Genomic DNA, 16,488 nt, shown 5'->3' with positions numbered 1-16,488 from the left:
AAAAAAAAATCTAGTATATGTTAATGTATGGATTTATGATGGATATTTTACTACTTTTGTGAAATCCTTACTATTTATGTGAAATTGAATTGTGCATGTATATATGTATTGTATGATTTTTGACAAATTCCACATCCGGTAGGTCATCTGACTAACTCATGGATCTATGGAATGCTATGTATGTATGTATGTATGTATATGTACTGAGTAGGGGCGTGTAGGTTGTCCCATTTTTGGATTCAAATTCCAAAAAAATTTTTTTTCCTCTTTTTAGTTTTCTTGTGGTTTCTTCTTTAACATTACCTTTTGTTAATTTTATTATTTCATAATTATTACATTTTATCTTTTACAAATGTTCTGGCTTTCTGACGTCCGACCCCTCAACCACATGTAGAAGAGATAAAACGCTCAAGTAGGAAATATTGAATCCGTGAGCAGTAAAGCAAGAAACTGTTCACTCCCGCCTTAAGGGTTGCTGAATAAGTCTGATGAATTAGCGCACTGTCAGAATATTTCTGGTTGGGGGGAACGGAAGAAAAGACAAGACTACTTTTACTGGTGTTTTAATAAATATATTTCTTACCTTCTTCAATTAAGAATTTTCAATTCCAGATGCCTAGCAGATCTTATACAGTTACAATTTGCATTCTCTACAATGGATATTTCTCCTGTGTGCATGCAGCCAACTGTGTAAGTTGTCCCTGTGATTAAGGAATTAAGCACTATGCCATGAAGATATATGGGGGGGGTGAATGTATGGATCTTTTAGCTGAGGTATTGTATTTCTTTGTCCTTTACACAAAGCTAAAAGTTGAATGTTTAAAGTTGAAGTCATGTCTACCGATCCACCCATCTCAGAATTACTCCATGTATGTTATACTCGCTCACACCCACAAGGTACTATGACAAAGAAGAAACAGCCTTACATGTACCATGTGACTGTAAGGTTGTAGCTAAATTACAATTTCGTCACTTGGGAATTCGCTTCATGAGACCAAGTGATTATAGCATGGATTAAACACAGTATTGCACATCATTTGAGGTGCGGGACTGCAAGATAGCTAATTGCAGAAAGGGGGTGCATAATGGATCCAAGACTGCCACAGTGTAAGGGTCATTTAATGCCTAATCCTTTAATTTATTTCTTCCACACACCTGTATTAACAGTTACAGGACACGAGCTTGCAACAGATTTCTCAGTTTTGATGAACTTGCATCTAAGAAGTAATCAGAACTCAAATGCTCTCGGAATGAGTGGGCTATGAACCTCTGATAACAAATTTATCTTTAGCAGACCATAAAATTTCAGGGGCACAATATAATGTTTTGAAAGCTCGTTTTTATCTGTGGGCACAAAACAGAGAAGCCACATAGATCTGCAATACAATTTTTCTAGATTTGTGGGGCAAAAAGTGATCATTCCTAAAAAAAAAGAAACATGTCAACATTCTGCTGACAATACCATTTATAAATTGTTGGTAACTAAAGAGAAAGGGACATTTATGCACAAGGTGATATCAAACAGAAAATAATTACCAACAGAAACATTTTCAGAGAAACAGGGAAAAGCATAAGCTGGTGAAGTTTTCATGGTGGTAGGTAGGAAGACTACTGTCTCCTGGGACATGGCATCTTGTATTCTGGTATATCATTACCAATGTCTTGGAGGAATTTGTTGACCCCACCTTCAGGGCAGAAAACTGCCTGTTGGGGGGTGATACACAATATTGCTATGGAAGTTGAGAAAGCCCAAAAGGAGCACTGAAGGTGATGGTGTGGGAGCCTACCACAACACATCTCCAGGCCAGCTATCAACTTCTGGTCAGGCAGCAGAGTGAAGTAAGTGCTAGCCAATCAGTGTGGACCACAGCAGTGCCCATTCAATCGGGTGCCAAACCTCCAAAAGTCCTTTGAAGAGTGCAAGGTGAGTTTGTCATGTGCCACTCTACTGGTGCATCCTGATCCATGCATGCCACCTGCACTCGTAACAGACACCTCCACGTATGCTATGGGTACACTGCAGCAACATGTCAACAACACCTGGCAGCCCTTCTCCTCCTTCTCCAAGAAACGCAACATGGCTCAGCAGAAATACAGCGCATATGACCATGAGCTGCTGGCCATCTATGAGGCCGTAAAGCATTTCCGCCACATGCTGGAACTGTGCAATTTCATCAACTTCACCAACCACAAGCCAATTATCTATGCCTTCCAGCAGAAGAGGGGCAAATGCTCACCAAGGCAATTTAATCATCTCGACTTTGTAGCCAAATTTATGACTTACATATGACAGATCTCTGGACAGGACAATGTTACTGATGCTCTCTCTCTCGTTGAGTCCATCACTGCGCCACCACCCTACAATGCACTGGCCATACTGCAGGGCAGCGATGATGAACTCCAAACACACCTGGAGTCAACCACCACCCTGTGGCTCAAGAAACTGCCAATTCCTGGCCCCACAGTCCCCAGCTACTGTGACACGTCTGTTGGGAGATCTTGGCCATATGTTCCAGCTCCCCTGCTGCTCCAAGTGTTTCAGTCTGTCCATGATCTGTCACACCCAAGCATCAAAGCACTGGTGAAGCTGGCCACACAGTGTTTTATTGGCCAGGTGTGCAGAAGGATTGCCGTACCTGGGTATGGGCTTGCAGTCCTGCTAGCGCTCCAAAATATCGTGCACAGTTACTCCATTGGGAAATTTTATGTCGCTGGCAGCCCATTTTCTTCACATCCGTGTACTCTTCATCTGGGCTCCTTCTGACATCAGAAGGCTACACATATGGACATCATAGGCGAAAATGTGGCAAGTGCCCTACTGACTGGCTGGATATCCCACTTCGGTTGTCCGCAGACCATAACCAACGACCAGGGATGTCAGTTTGAATCTCAACTCTTCCACTTCCTGGCCAAGCTGTGTGGCATTCAGCTCTCATGGACAACTGCCCACAACCCCACGGCTAATGGATTTGTGGAATGTTTCCACCAGGCGCTGAAGGCTCCAATGAAGCTGTGACAGGCCCAGTGAACTGACAGTAATACTTATAAAACAACAAAAAAGATTTGGAAACAAGGATAAGTACATGTTCTAACCATATGGGAAAACATGGAAAAAGGACATACATAACACTATCAGAAAGGATCATATTTTGACTTGAAACCCTCCATTTAGAATTATGAATTTTAGAACTGAACGTAGAACCAGAAATCTGATGGGTTCATATGTAGACAACAAAGGGTTGTGCATGCTTAATATATGCATTTTTAAGAACCCAGACAGAAGCCAAAATTTCCCAGTTCTATGGCCCATACTGGTGTGCAAGGCAGAAAACTGCTGTCTTCTGGGCTCCTAACAGTAGCTTGGAAAGACATTTTTGTCACTCTGACCATGGTGCTTTACAAAGTAAAACACCCAAGGAGGTCTGATGCAGTAGTGAAGAGGAGGAACAAGGAGTGTCTGGGGATAATGTTGAGTCTACCATCTGAGCCTGTGGCCACTTATAGCACCTGTGTGCTGCTCACCAAGTAAGGGAGCCATAAATGATGTATGGCTGGTACAGGAAGTATGACAGGGTTTCTGATTATGAACTACAAAGAATGTAAAAATGGTAAAGCTGTCCCTATGCTTAACTAATTAAGCACTACACCATGAAGGCGTATGGGGCAGTGGATGTTAACATCCACATATTCTTGATTTTGTGATGAAATTCACGCCCCTGTAACAGGTTAGAAAGGCCACATGACAGCGTCAAGGACTGTACACATATTTAAAATTAAAACACAACGTAGAACAAAAGAACAACAAACTTTTAATTTTCATACCTTATTCCAGATCCATATAATTCTGTGAAAAAATAATTACTTAAAATGACCTGAAGAAAGTTTAAGCATACTGTAAGTCAGCAGCAAGTAACACTCTCTGTTGGCCATGTTGGTGTGAGTGGATGTCACCAGTGACAGTTTTCATCCCCTGGTTTCAGCACTATACCTGGTATCATCAATGGGATTATGAGAGGTTAACTTTATCCCTTGTTAACCTTGAGCCTAAAAGTCATACAGAAGTTTGGAGGTTCATTTCTTCCCCGACAGCTGTGGATACTATATGGCATGACAGTGGTCAGACATGGGAACCAACTACAGTCATTATAGGTAGCCGAGTGCTCAATTTTAATTAAAGTGATGTTAATGTTAATCCACATTGTGCTAGCATGGGAAGTACATACCAAGTATAACACCAATACAAGGAAGCTCACAAGATATAATTAATGACCACAAGTATCACACAATTTTATATCGATGAACACGTGTATGTTAGCACTACACATAAAGACCCCTGACAATAGCTTCCATATACATTTATACATCATACCCCTGGGCGCTATGACCGTTCACATGTGGACGCTTAAGAATATGGATCCACGAACTATATAATGATGTAGCTTAACACTACATTGGCCACTATAACTTTGAAACTTGGCATACATGATTTTTAATAACAAAGTCAGTATACTGTCAATATATTTTTAATATATCCTTGATTTCTTATATATTTAATTTCTATACTTATATTTAAGTCGAGGCAGAAATTCTGTATCATAGAATATGACATGTTGTACCAATATGGATCTATATTAGGAGTTCAATGACCCTAGAAGTATTCTTATGTCACTGCCTGATGATGATCCTATGAGACCGAAAAAATGTAGCAGGAAATAAATATTCAATTGTGTGTGTGTCTGTGTCTATATATATATATAAAGGATTGATTACAAATCACTTTGTTGTGGCGATCGCTAACCTATGTGGAAAAATAAAAATGATTTAATGATCTTACAGCAGGCTTAATCCTGCAATCACCTGTATTATGTATTCAGCCCTATATTATTTTTGCTAGATGTGAGCATGTACCATGCACCACAGGTCATTGCACTAACACCGCTCTTTTCCAATCCACCTTTGTTATATGAGCTCAGTCGGAATGGTGCTATCCCTGCTACACCTGTTTCTACCTGAGGAGAGTGTATGATGATCACTGCAAGTTGTCCTCACAGATCGGTATAGGTACAGGAAACCGGCTGGGTCGGTTAGCATGAGACTCAGGGTAGCGATATTCTGGGAGTTGATCCAACTTGATATTTATTCACTTACTGTTCTCCAAACCACACTCCAAACATTTATTGTACGTTAATGTTTACAAATACAATATATTACTTGATCTGCAAACTATGTCTCAGAGTGTGCAAGGGTCACGTCCGTACACTACGGAATATGGTGAAAGACTTTTTGTGGAATGGCTTACACACCCCTTGCTGGGAATTCGAAAAATTTGAATTCTCCATGGTGCGGACATATACGTGTCATTCCATCCCCCGCAGGGAAGTCTGAACGAGGCAACTCATAATGGCCCTAATTTACAGGCAACTGTAACGAGTTCTGACCTGTCCTTTTCACTGACTTTTGTAGGCGTGTCCAGTTTCCTGTACCCGAGCTAAATTAATGACTGCTCGTAAATGTCAGAACTCCAGACTCCTTGGCCCTGCCAGAATCTAGAAATTTTAACATAAAGACCGTATTACATGTCCCAGACAATGAAATATGATATTGTAGATCACAATAAAGTTCCAGTAATATCAAAATATATGATTTTGAAATTAAAAATTACCGAGAATAAATTAGAAATAAAGTTCATGGTCATTTATAATAATCCAAATAAATAAGGGCTAAGACTGATCAGCGTCAGTACTTGCTTATTCCAAGAGTCGACGCAAAAAACATTCCAACTTATATTATCATCTGTCCTTCCTGTTGTACTTAGGAATGGTCACACCATGTTTAATTATGGTAATTTTTCGTTATCACTGTTGCTACAGATGTTTTCATAAATCCTTCCCATGTATCTTTAAATGACAGAAATGCAAAACTATAGCGTTTAAACATAAAATATTAAATTATATTCATTCATCTAGAAAAAGCTTGCATTTTTCTTCAAGTAGATCAAGGATTAAGCAGAAAGGATCACAAGGTGACTGCAGGGAAGCTACCCAAGTAGTGTCCTTAACTGCAAGTGCAAAACATAACTGGTCCTTCTGTTATGTGTTGAGCGCATAGTAACACTGTGCAACAAAGATTTTAATATAACAAATTTATATTATTGTCCATATGCCCTATTCATACTGTGTAATTGGGCCGCGCCATAGCTCAAGCGGTTAGTCGCTGGCTTCCCACCGCGGCGGCCCGGGTTCGATCCCGGGGTCTGGTCAAGTGGGATTTGTGGTGGACAAAGTGGCGCTGGGGCAGGTTTTCTCAGAGTACTTCAGTTTCCCCTGCCAATCTTCATTCCACCAATTGCTCCACAATCACCCTCACCTATCATCTGGGGCTGGTACAATGGGCCAGAAGTGGCCGCAGTACAAGGGACTTAGTCCCACCCCACTAGCAATAAAAAAAATACTGTGTAATTCTTAACATTTAATCCAATGGTGTTACAGAAATATGCATAAGCACAACACTACAATGCACAAATATTAGGTAACTCAGTGTAATAAATCTCGATGTTAGGAGGGCATGAGCTGTGTGTGAGCATTGCTCATGCCCAGGAGATTAATTACCTTGTACTACTGCACAAGGAAAGAAAAATCTACACAAATCATTTCTTAACATTTTCTTTTGTTAAGTGGGAAGTGTAACGTGTATTCAACCCTGTCTCATTCTTATGAGACAAGAGCATGTACCACACACCACAGGAGACACTACTTGCTTATTCCAAGCACTGGGCAGTATAAACTTCTTTATGCCACGTGAATACAGAATTCAAGGTTGCCCTCTTCTGAGTGAGAAATGTGTGTGTATGGACATAAAGACCCCTTTCTTAGAATTCCTATGACCATCTAATATTCCTTACAGCTGATTGGCATTATGCTTCTTTAAAGACAATTCAATTTTGAAGCTAGTTATGTCCCCCTGTAGGCACGTCTCTGTGTATGAAGTTTGGGTTTTGGGTCCCTTCAAAAACTCATGCCCTGTTGGCCACAGAGGACAGCACGCTAGAATTTTGACTCCTACAGTCCAGTCGATCTTCTTGTTGGATCATTTACATAGCTTTATATAGCTACACACACTTAATGTGTGTTATAGGACTTAAGTTAGCTTTGAGAATTACACGTGACATCTCCTGCTAGGCCACCTTCCACTACCTGCCTGTTCATATGGAAGCGGTGCACAGTGCATACATGTTGATCCATATAATAATTATAAGTGCTAATATTCTATTATAACCTTGTGCTTGTTCAGTTCATGCAAGACATATATCTGATTATCCTCACTGTTGACTTCTGAAGATGTGAATTACAATTCTTAAGGCTCCAAATGACCCCAAACAACAGACTATCTACTGAGTCTACATAAGAGTCCTATCACCACCTTCGGGATACAAAACACTGAAGACTATCAGCTTGGGACATCTGATCTGATGTGTCAGAACAGTGTGCAGAATGACATGGAAGGTGCATGCACTTATACGAAGGGGGACCCAAAAATAACCGGAAACGACATGTTGCGCACGCATGCTTTGTAGTTATGAGTTGTGCTGCTAGGTGGTGTTAGCTGAGGGTCTCCCGCGACTGTTAGTGAGCTGGCGTCAGTCTGAGTTAAGTGGTTTGTCTGTGGTGGCTCTGTTATGTGCGTTCCTGTTTGAACCCTTTGGCGATTAGTGAGATGGCCGACCAGAAGGAACAAAGAGTGTGCGTGAAATTTTGCTTTCTGTTAGGGAAAACTGCACTTCACTCTTCAAGTCGCGGCAAACATTCACGCGGTTTTCTCTTTGGTCATCTCCGAGCAAGCGAGGAACAAATTTTGCAGACACCCGTCTCATGTGCAAACCTTCGGTTAAAATTCGCTGGACCGTGCTCCATGAGATGTTCGTTTCCTCAGAAAGTTGGTCAATGGTCTTTTGACGATCTTCATCAATTGCACGTTTGATTTTGGCAATGTTTTCGTCATTTCTTCCTGTCGAAGGATGCCCGGGGCGTGGCATGTCTTCTGTTGACATGTTGCCAGATTTGAAATGGGAAAACCACTCGTAGACCTGTGATTTCCCCAAAGCATCATCATTAAAGGCTTGCCGAAGCATCCCAACAGTCTCGGCTGCAGTTTTCCCTAACAGAAAGCAAAATTTCACGCACACTCTTTGTTCCTTCTGGTCGGCCATCTCACTAATCGCCAAAGGGTTGAAACAGGAACGCACACAACAGAGCACCACAAACAAACCACTTAACTCAGACTGACGCCAGCTCACTAACAGTCACGGGAGACCCCCAGCTAACACCACCTAGCAGCACAACTCGTAACTACAAAGCATGCGCGCGCAACAGGTCGTTTCCGGTTATTTTTGGGTCCCCCCTTGTATGTTATTCACCACTTGAGGTATGCAGGATGCATAAAGGCACATCAATATATGGACATTAAACACTTCAATGCCAGTCACACTCCAAGATGGCCTATTTTCTTGAATTCAGCTATGTGTAAGCTAACGTTATGTAATACTTGTCTAGCATCCAATTCTAACCCTGTCACAGGATTCCCAACACTGACACCCAGTTCTCGACCACATTCTCTAATAAAATACTCTAAATCTGCCTCATCATTTCCACTGTCTCCACCACTAAGACACTTGTTTGTTAACTGTGCCAGGCGAGCTCTCTCAGAGCTGAAGGCTTCATCCAGATCAAATAACTCCAAGCTGGGTGGTGGCAGCTCACGAAAAGAAGGAGGAAATACCTGCAAAAACAATAAGAAACTAATGAGAAAAAGGGTTTTTGAACAATTTACAGTTCAGATGAGAAAGACAATAAACATAAATTTTGCCCATATTACAGTATTCATAGAAAAAGTAAAGCTATTCCTGTAACAGGCCATGAAGGTCATAGAGTTGTGAGATGTCGAGGCGCCCACATTTTCCAGACAACCAGCTCACAGATGGCAGTAAGGTTGTCAACCTTACATGCTGGCCGCCCTTTAGCCCCCAGGAAGATTCCTGGTACTCATTTCTGTTAGAGGCTGAGTCGACCCCAGGGCCATAGTGCAGCTGAAAGGATTAGGTAAATTTAAAAAATCCAGAGACCTCATTTGGAATTAAACCCGCAACCTTCCGGCTTGTAGCATAATGTCTCAACTAAATATGATATTGTGATCCCCAGTATTCATAAACTGTGACTTGTAGAACCATTGCCAAGTAACAGCTGTGTAAACAGCTGACATATAAGAGCTGTTGCTAGGGAACAGCTTTATGGATATGTTTCCCTGGCAACGAGAGAACATGCAATAATGGAAGAGATGTTTCCTGTGTTGTCCATGCCAGAATTATACAAAGAGGGATAATAGTTTAGTTGTTGACAAGCTGGTTAAGAATTGCAGTTGAGAAAAGTTGGAACCTGGTAGCTGAGGCTGTGGACAATTTTAGAACTAAGAGAAAGGGGACTGTCTGCTGTTGGAAGCTTCTACCAAGCAACAACTAGTGAAGACTGTGAAGACTTTATGTGTGCTGTAGTTACAGTAATCTTTGGAGTGTGTAATTCAGTGAGACTGGCATACTTATTTGTAGTTACGAGTGTAAGTGTCCAATAAATCTAAACCTCATCTCTAGTCACACTTACCATGTGACAAAACACTATTCATAAACTGTGCCCATATCATCCTTGACTTAATCATAATTATATTCATCGAAGATTACAAGTTATGAAGCTTCTCATTATGAAATTTTCTCCCTCATATTACTTCATCCCTCTTGGATCCAAATATTCTCCTCAGCACCCTGTTCTCAAATGCTTTTTGTCTGTTTTCTTCCCTTAATGCCAGAGACAAAGTTTCACACCCAAAGAAAATTACAGGAAAAATTATAGTATTGTATACATTAACTGTTGTGTCTCTAGACAGGAGACAAGGCACAGGTTCTGAACAATGGTAGCAAGCATTAACTGAATTCAATCTGCCTTTAATTTCCTCCTGAATCAAACTGTGATTCACTACTGTTGTTCCAAAGTATCTGAACTGTGCCACATTTTCAAAGGATCTGTTAGCTACCCTCATATAATGATTTTGCTCTGCATTCAGGTAACAGGACATCAATATATGCGTTTACTTCTAGATCAACCTACTTACTGATATTAAATAGAGTTTATATGTTTTTATTTGTAGTATCTGTATTATGTCTCAATAGAATTACATCATTAACATAAACCAGCAGCTGATGTGTCCCATTTAATTTCAGTCCCACCTCATCTTCCTGAACCTTCCTAATGCCATATTCTAAGGCAAAGTTGAAAAGCAGTGATGATAAAGCATATCCTTGTTTTAGACCATTTTGGACAGGAAAATTATCAGACAAATGTTTACTTATATGGACTTTACTATAGGTTTCATTTAAACACATTTAATCAGCCTAATTTCATGGGTACCCCAAACTCTATGAGAATATTGTTTAATACTTCCCTCCTAACTGAATCACAGGCTTTCTTAAAGTCTTTGAATAGTTGATGTACTGTCTCATTGTAGTCCCACATTTTCTCAAGTATATGATAAAAGAAAAACGGTAAAGCTATCCCTGTACCAGGCTGTGGAAGCCCATAGGGTTGTGAGATGTTGAGGCTCCCACATTTTCTAGCCAATCGGCTCAAAGATGGCAGTGAGTTTTTCAGCCTTACATGTTAGCCATCCTTTACTCCCCCAGGAAGATTAGTGGTACTCATTTCTGTTAGAGGCTGAGTTGATCTCAGGGCCATAGTGCAGCTGGAAGGATTAGGTCAACTGAAAAATCCCGTAACCTCATTGGGAATTGAACCCACAACTTTCTAGCTTGTAGCACAGTGCTTCAACCAACAACACTACCCTTCCAGTACATGATGAATACAAAAAATCTGATCAGTAGTTGATCTGTTACATCAGAACTCACACTGATGATCCACAATAATTAACTGAGAAATAAACTATTACCGCTGCTTGCAGAGGTGGTAAAGGTGTCTCAAACTGTGGTGTGATGAGACGCAGGGGCTCATGCTTTACATTCAGCTCATGATAGGCTTGGATAGCTGCGGGAACACATCCCGTGTTGATGGAGAACAAACGCTGGTTAAACAGCTTTGGGTAATCTGTGGGAATCTCATCAGATGTTTCTTGAAGGCACACTCGCGGTTTTTCTGCCAGTCTGGCTGTATCAGGTACCATGATATAATCTGAGATCTGTGAAGAAACATTTACTTACTTTATTTAAATAATGTTCATACAAAGATGAGTAGAATGTTAAATCAACAAACAAGCTGAAATGGCAGGTGCAAATCACAGAAAAATATTTACCCTGAAAACAAATTTGATTCATTTACATATTCTCTTCACTGAATGCAGCTGAATAAAATCACCATAAGTTTCTGGCGCAGATATAGGTCTGCCTTCATTGCCTTGCTGCATGAAATAAAAATGGAATCCAGTAATAAATTTCCTAGCATGCAGGTTAGTCACTTGTTCACGCTCGGTCATGTCATCCTCATCAATTTCCTGATCTTCTAATGTCTTCTGATGTTTTGTCACAATCTGTTGAACGACTGCTTCCACACAACGTTCATTATAATGTTGTGGACTATTGTTGATGCATGATAACTCTTGGTAATTTCCAATGTGGTGCATTTCCAATATGATGCCATTTTCACTATCAGCCTCATTTGGCACCTGAAGCCTGAGTGTTTTAAAACCATAGTGAACAAAGCAGTTCTGAACGTTCTTGGTGCTTACTATTCACCAACTATCGACAATATACTGCAATGCTTGTAAGATCAATCCTTGGACTGACATCCTTAGCTGTTGAAGATCATGTCAGTGGATTTTCTTGAATTACTTCAAGGATGTAGTTCACCAACTTTGTGTGATATGAGGTCTTCATTTCTTTTTATGATTCCCATGTTCTTTGATTGTACCAAGGATGTGGTGCTGTGAGACAGAAATTCCAGTTGGATATTTTTTAAAGCATCTAAATGAGGGTGGGCTGCACAGTTGTCAAGAACCAGTAAAATTTTCCTTGATTTCCATCACAATTCCACATTCAAACTCATTAGCTATTTCTTAAAAGTTTCAGATGCCATCCATGCATTTTTATTAGCATAGTACAGAACTGGTAAACTGTCCATACAAATCCCTTTAGAGCACCGAGGCTTAACCTTTCTTCCAATAACCAACAGCTTCCGTTTATCAGTCCCTAACATGTTTGAACAGCACAATACAGTTACATGATTCACTGCTCTTTTTAACCAGACAGAGTTGCATGTTTGTAGGTTAGGGAACAATTCAGTGTAGCATGATAAAACAAGCCTGTTTCATCAGCACTATAGATATCATCTGCACAAAATTTTTGAACAAAGTTTGGCAGCCTTGTGTATTTAAACTGCTTAGCACTAACAGCATCAGCACAGTCCTTCTTGCCATGTGCCTTCTTGAATTTTATCCAAAACCTGCATTTCCATTGAGATAACCAACCATCCGTTGCTCTGAAATTGTTATGACTCAGATTTTTAGCTAACTCCTATGATTTTCTTTTCGTCATCCAGTTACGATACAAAACCACTTACTGAAGGCCTCTTCAACATCTGGATCCTTACCTTGACACTTCTGTTTTTTGGAAGTGCCCTGTCGTTTGTGGCATAATCTCCAGTCATCTCACTGTATAACACATGCAACTGTAGACTTCAGCACCCCAACTATCTCTACCAGTTGGCAATGTGTTAGGTGGATGGTTTAAATTTTTTCAAGTAAGGCAATTCTCTGCTAGGCATTTTTGTAGGGATCTTTTATTTTCATTATTACTATTCTTAGTGGAGTAAGACTGAGTCCACTTGGTACTGCGGCCACTACTGGCCTACCGTACCAGCCCCAGATGATAGACGATGGTGACTGTGGAGCAATCGGTGGAATGAAGACTGGCAGGGGAAACCAAAGTACTTTGAGAAAACCTGCTCTAGCGCCACTTTGTCTACCACAAATCCCACATGACCAGACCCAGGCACAAACCCAGGCTGCTGCAGTGATCTTAGATTTTAAATAAAAAAAAATTGCTGCACATGCCACAGCAGACTCACAAATGTAGTCACTGCAAGACTGAGAGCAACGCTAGCTAAGTGTTCATTTGTACTGAGTCAGTGACTCACTGATGATGTAGTAATCACAAGTGAGTCATGTGGCAGCTACAGGCCCAGTTAGATGGCATAGTGTCCCAAATAAGCCAAGCAGATTCTGCTTATATTCTCTGTTTCATTTTGTTCTCCAGGATTTGTCCCAAGTAAATGGCACCACCAATTAACTGGAATCCACTGTATATATTACAAAANATAAACAAAGTTATTTCCATCCATTTATCATAAAAATTGAGCTAGACAGAGCATTTTTAAACACAACGCTTAAAATTGATCNATATATGCAGTGTGTTTGCTCTGATTTTTTTCTTTAATGAGAATTTTTTCTCCTAATATCTTTTGTTCATACCGTGACCACCAATTATGAATGATCTAAACATGTTATGCAACAATTTAAGTAATATCTTTAAGCATTATGATACCAATGACGGTATCTGTCATAGTGTCTTAAAATTCTGTCTTATTGTGACAAAGTCTGGAGAAAGCTTAATCAGTTCTTATCTGAGGGAGGGAGGAGACATATTTTGGTCTTTCCTGGATGGCTTGCTCTAATCCTGTGCACAAAACAGACATAATAAAATACATAAATAGAGGGAGAGGAGCACAGCATTGCAGAACACTCATCTGTGTTTACCTCAGGATGGGGCCGTACCATAGCTCAAGTAGTTAGTCACTGGCTTCCCACCATGGCAGCCTGGGTTCGATCCTGGGTCTGGTCAAGTGGGATTTGTGGTGGATAAAGTGGCGCTGGGGCGGGTTTTCTCCGAGTACTTCGGTTTCCCCTGCCAATCTTCATTCCACCAAAGTCTTCATCATCATAATCACCCGGGGCAGGTACAATAGGCCAATTAGTGGCTGCTGTGCCGAGTGGACCCAGCTGGACTCCACCCCCCACTAAGTGAATTAAATTACCTCAGGATCATCTGCATCTATCTGATTCAGTATGATATCGGACGTTGTGAGGAACCGGAACAGAACATCCCTCACTTTGTCATTATCTTCCTTGTCAATGTACTTATCAGCAAACATATGAACTGAGCCCAGTACTGCCAGTTTACCACCAGGAGACCCGGAGGTGGTTTTTGTGTGAGTATAAAGAGCACAGACTGGACGATTCAGTGGGAATGCTACACTGCCTGTAGATAACACTGCCACGGCTGGTTGAGCGACATTCAATGTAGCTCCATATGGATACACAAACCTCAGGGCTCTGAAAAAAACATGTACCTCCTCAGAGACAGAGATAAATGTGCAGAATGTTAGCAAATTTTCAAACCTGAACATGGATACAGTACATTCTTCCGAAACACTGGTAAATTTCTACCTGACTACATGACATTACATCCCAAAGAACAGTCACTGACATGAGAACCTCAAATTTCACCCTAATATTCTTGTTCTTATTGTCTGTTTCAGTCTCATTACCTTTGTATTCCAGATATCCCCTCCTGCTTTCCTATAAATGTCTTACATTGTTCAATGGTTCATCTGTTCTGCATTTCAGTTTGTCTAACATGATTAACTACAATACATGAACATTCAATAGCTGATATAAGTAACTGCTCCAACTATTAAAATATTGTGGGGGAGAGGCATCACTTCTGAAAGCCTACTGCAGCAATCTGACAGATGACACTGCCCTGTGAAAACGCATTGTTTTTACATGAGCGCTTTTTGAAATTCGTGTTTTGTTTTGTCTGCGATGGATGGCAAAATTGAGCAATGTGTCTGCATCAAGTTTTGTCTAAAGCTCGGTAAAACCGCTACCGAAACCCTCAAAATGCTTTGTGAGGTTTTTGGAGAACATTCTTTAAGTAGGGTAGTGGTTTTCGAATGGCACTCACATTTCAAGATCAGATGAGTAACAGTTGAAGATGAACATTCAGGGCAACCAAGCACCAGCAAAACAAAGAAAATGTTGAAAAAATTTTAAAACTCATCCATGAAGACTGTTGCTAAACAATCCATGAACTCGCAGACACCATTGGGATCAGTTATGAGTTTGCTAGGAGATTTTAGCAGAAAATCTGAACATGTGATGCAGTGTTCCTTCATCATGACAACACACCTGCCCACACATCCCTAAAAACCATAGAGTTTGTGACTAACAACAACATGACTATCGTTCCCCATCCTCCCTACTTGTTGGACTTGGCCCTTTGTGATTTTTCTTTGTTTCACAAATTGAAAATGAAACTGAAGGGACGACATTTTGAAACAGTGTCTGACATCCAAAATGAACTGCAAGCAGTGCTCGACAGCATTAAGGAAAATGACTTCCATGGTGCTTCTGAAGCATGGAAAAAATGATGGGATCGCTGTATACATTCCAAAGGAGACTGCTGCCAAAATTGAGTAAGTTCTTTCTTGACCTAGTCTGGGAAGTTTCCGATACACCTCGAATGGCACTGGATGTTAGGGCAACTGATGCATAACAAATTGAAAAGGATTTGGAAGGTAGCTGTCATTGCTTAACTAAGGTACTATCTTGGTATTTGCCTGGAGGGACTCAAGAAAACCATGAAAGCCTCAGTCACCATAGCTCGTAATCTCGCTGAGATTTTATGCAAGCACCTCCAAATATGGCTCTAGAGTGTTACTGCTAGACTAATCTGCTCAGTTAAAAAAATTCTTGTATGAATATGCAATTACACATCACTTCTGTCTTATATCAACTCTACAATTACTGTCTTCTGGGCCATAATGCTGTGTAGTGTGGAGGAATCTGAGGCCTCCAGCTTCTATCTTGTGGATGGAGGCAGCAGGTTCCTCCAAAACACTAGAACCTGTCTACCAAACTATATAATGTTACATCTCAAAAGACAGCAGGCTTCATGTCACTATTCTGAAAACATCAGATTTCACTTACATGAACTGTGATCTAGATTTGTAGGCCTTATACTCAAGTCTCTAATATACACAAACCTGGTTTCAATTTTAGTTCCCATAAATATTAATCCCCAAAATGAATTTGAATCACCTACCTCTATCTCTGCCCTAAAACATTTCTAGATTTGGATATAACCCCTTTTTTTCTGTTTACATGACATGCTATCTTATAAGAGTTCAGTGTCCACACTAGGGTAATGGTGGTTCTAGGTCAGATCCAAAAGGGTGAATAACAGTTTAATGAACTCACTGGCTGCTATTGTGGTCATACTGGTTACTTCCAAGAAATTTTCCAGATGCTGATGCGATTGCTCTATTCAGGATTCCGTTGGCAACCAAACATTCTTTTGGATGAAAATATTTGTAGTAATGAGTTCGTACCACACAGTCTGGGGGGGAAAAACAAACGAGTTTGTACCACACAGTCTGG

At 40.5% G+C, this 16,488-nt stretch overlaps 1 protein-coding gene across 1 annotated transcript in view; it reads right to left on the bottom strand.

Moving 5' to 3' along the window:
* Window positions 1–8,334: 8,334 nt before the first annotated feature.
* Window positions 8,335–16,488, bottom strand: part of LOC111872139 (intraflagellar transport protein 52 homolog) — an 18,311-nt gene continuing 10,157 nt past the window's right edge. Inside the window, exons 4-7 of the mRNA XM_023865728.2 lie at window positions 16,309–16,447; window positions 14,082–14,379; window positions 10,987–11,232; window positions 8,335–8,775 (exon numbers count right to left, since the gene is read on the bottom strand). Of these exons, the coding sequence (XP_023721496.1) occupies window positions 8,479–8,775; window positions 10,987–11,232; window positions 14,082–14,379; window positions 16,309–16,447 (980 nt within the window). The 3' untranslated portion in view covers window positions 8,335–8,478. The remainder of the gene's footprint in view (window positions 8,776–10,986; window positions 11,233–14,081; window positions 14,380–16,308; window positions 16,448–16,488) is intronic.

Source organism: Cryptotermes secundus, unplaced genomic scaffold (genome assembly GCF_002891405.2).
Source record: "Cryptotermes secundus unplaced genomic scaffold, Csec_1.0 scaffold470, whole genome shotgun sequence".
In the NCBI taxonomy this organism is placed as follows: domain Eukaryota; kingdom Metazoa; phylum Arthropoda; class Insecta; order Blattodea; family Kalotermitidae; genus Cryptotermes; species Cryptotermes secundus.
The sequence above is the reverse complement of the archived record's forward strand: the minus strand, read 5'-3'. Positions and strand labels throughout refer to the sequence as shown.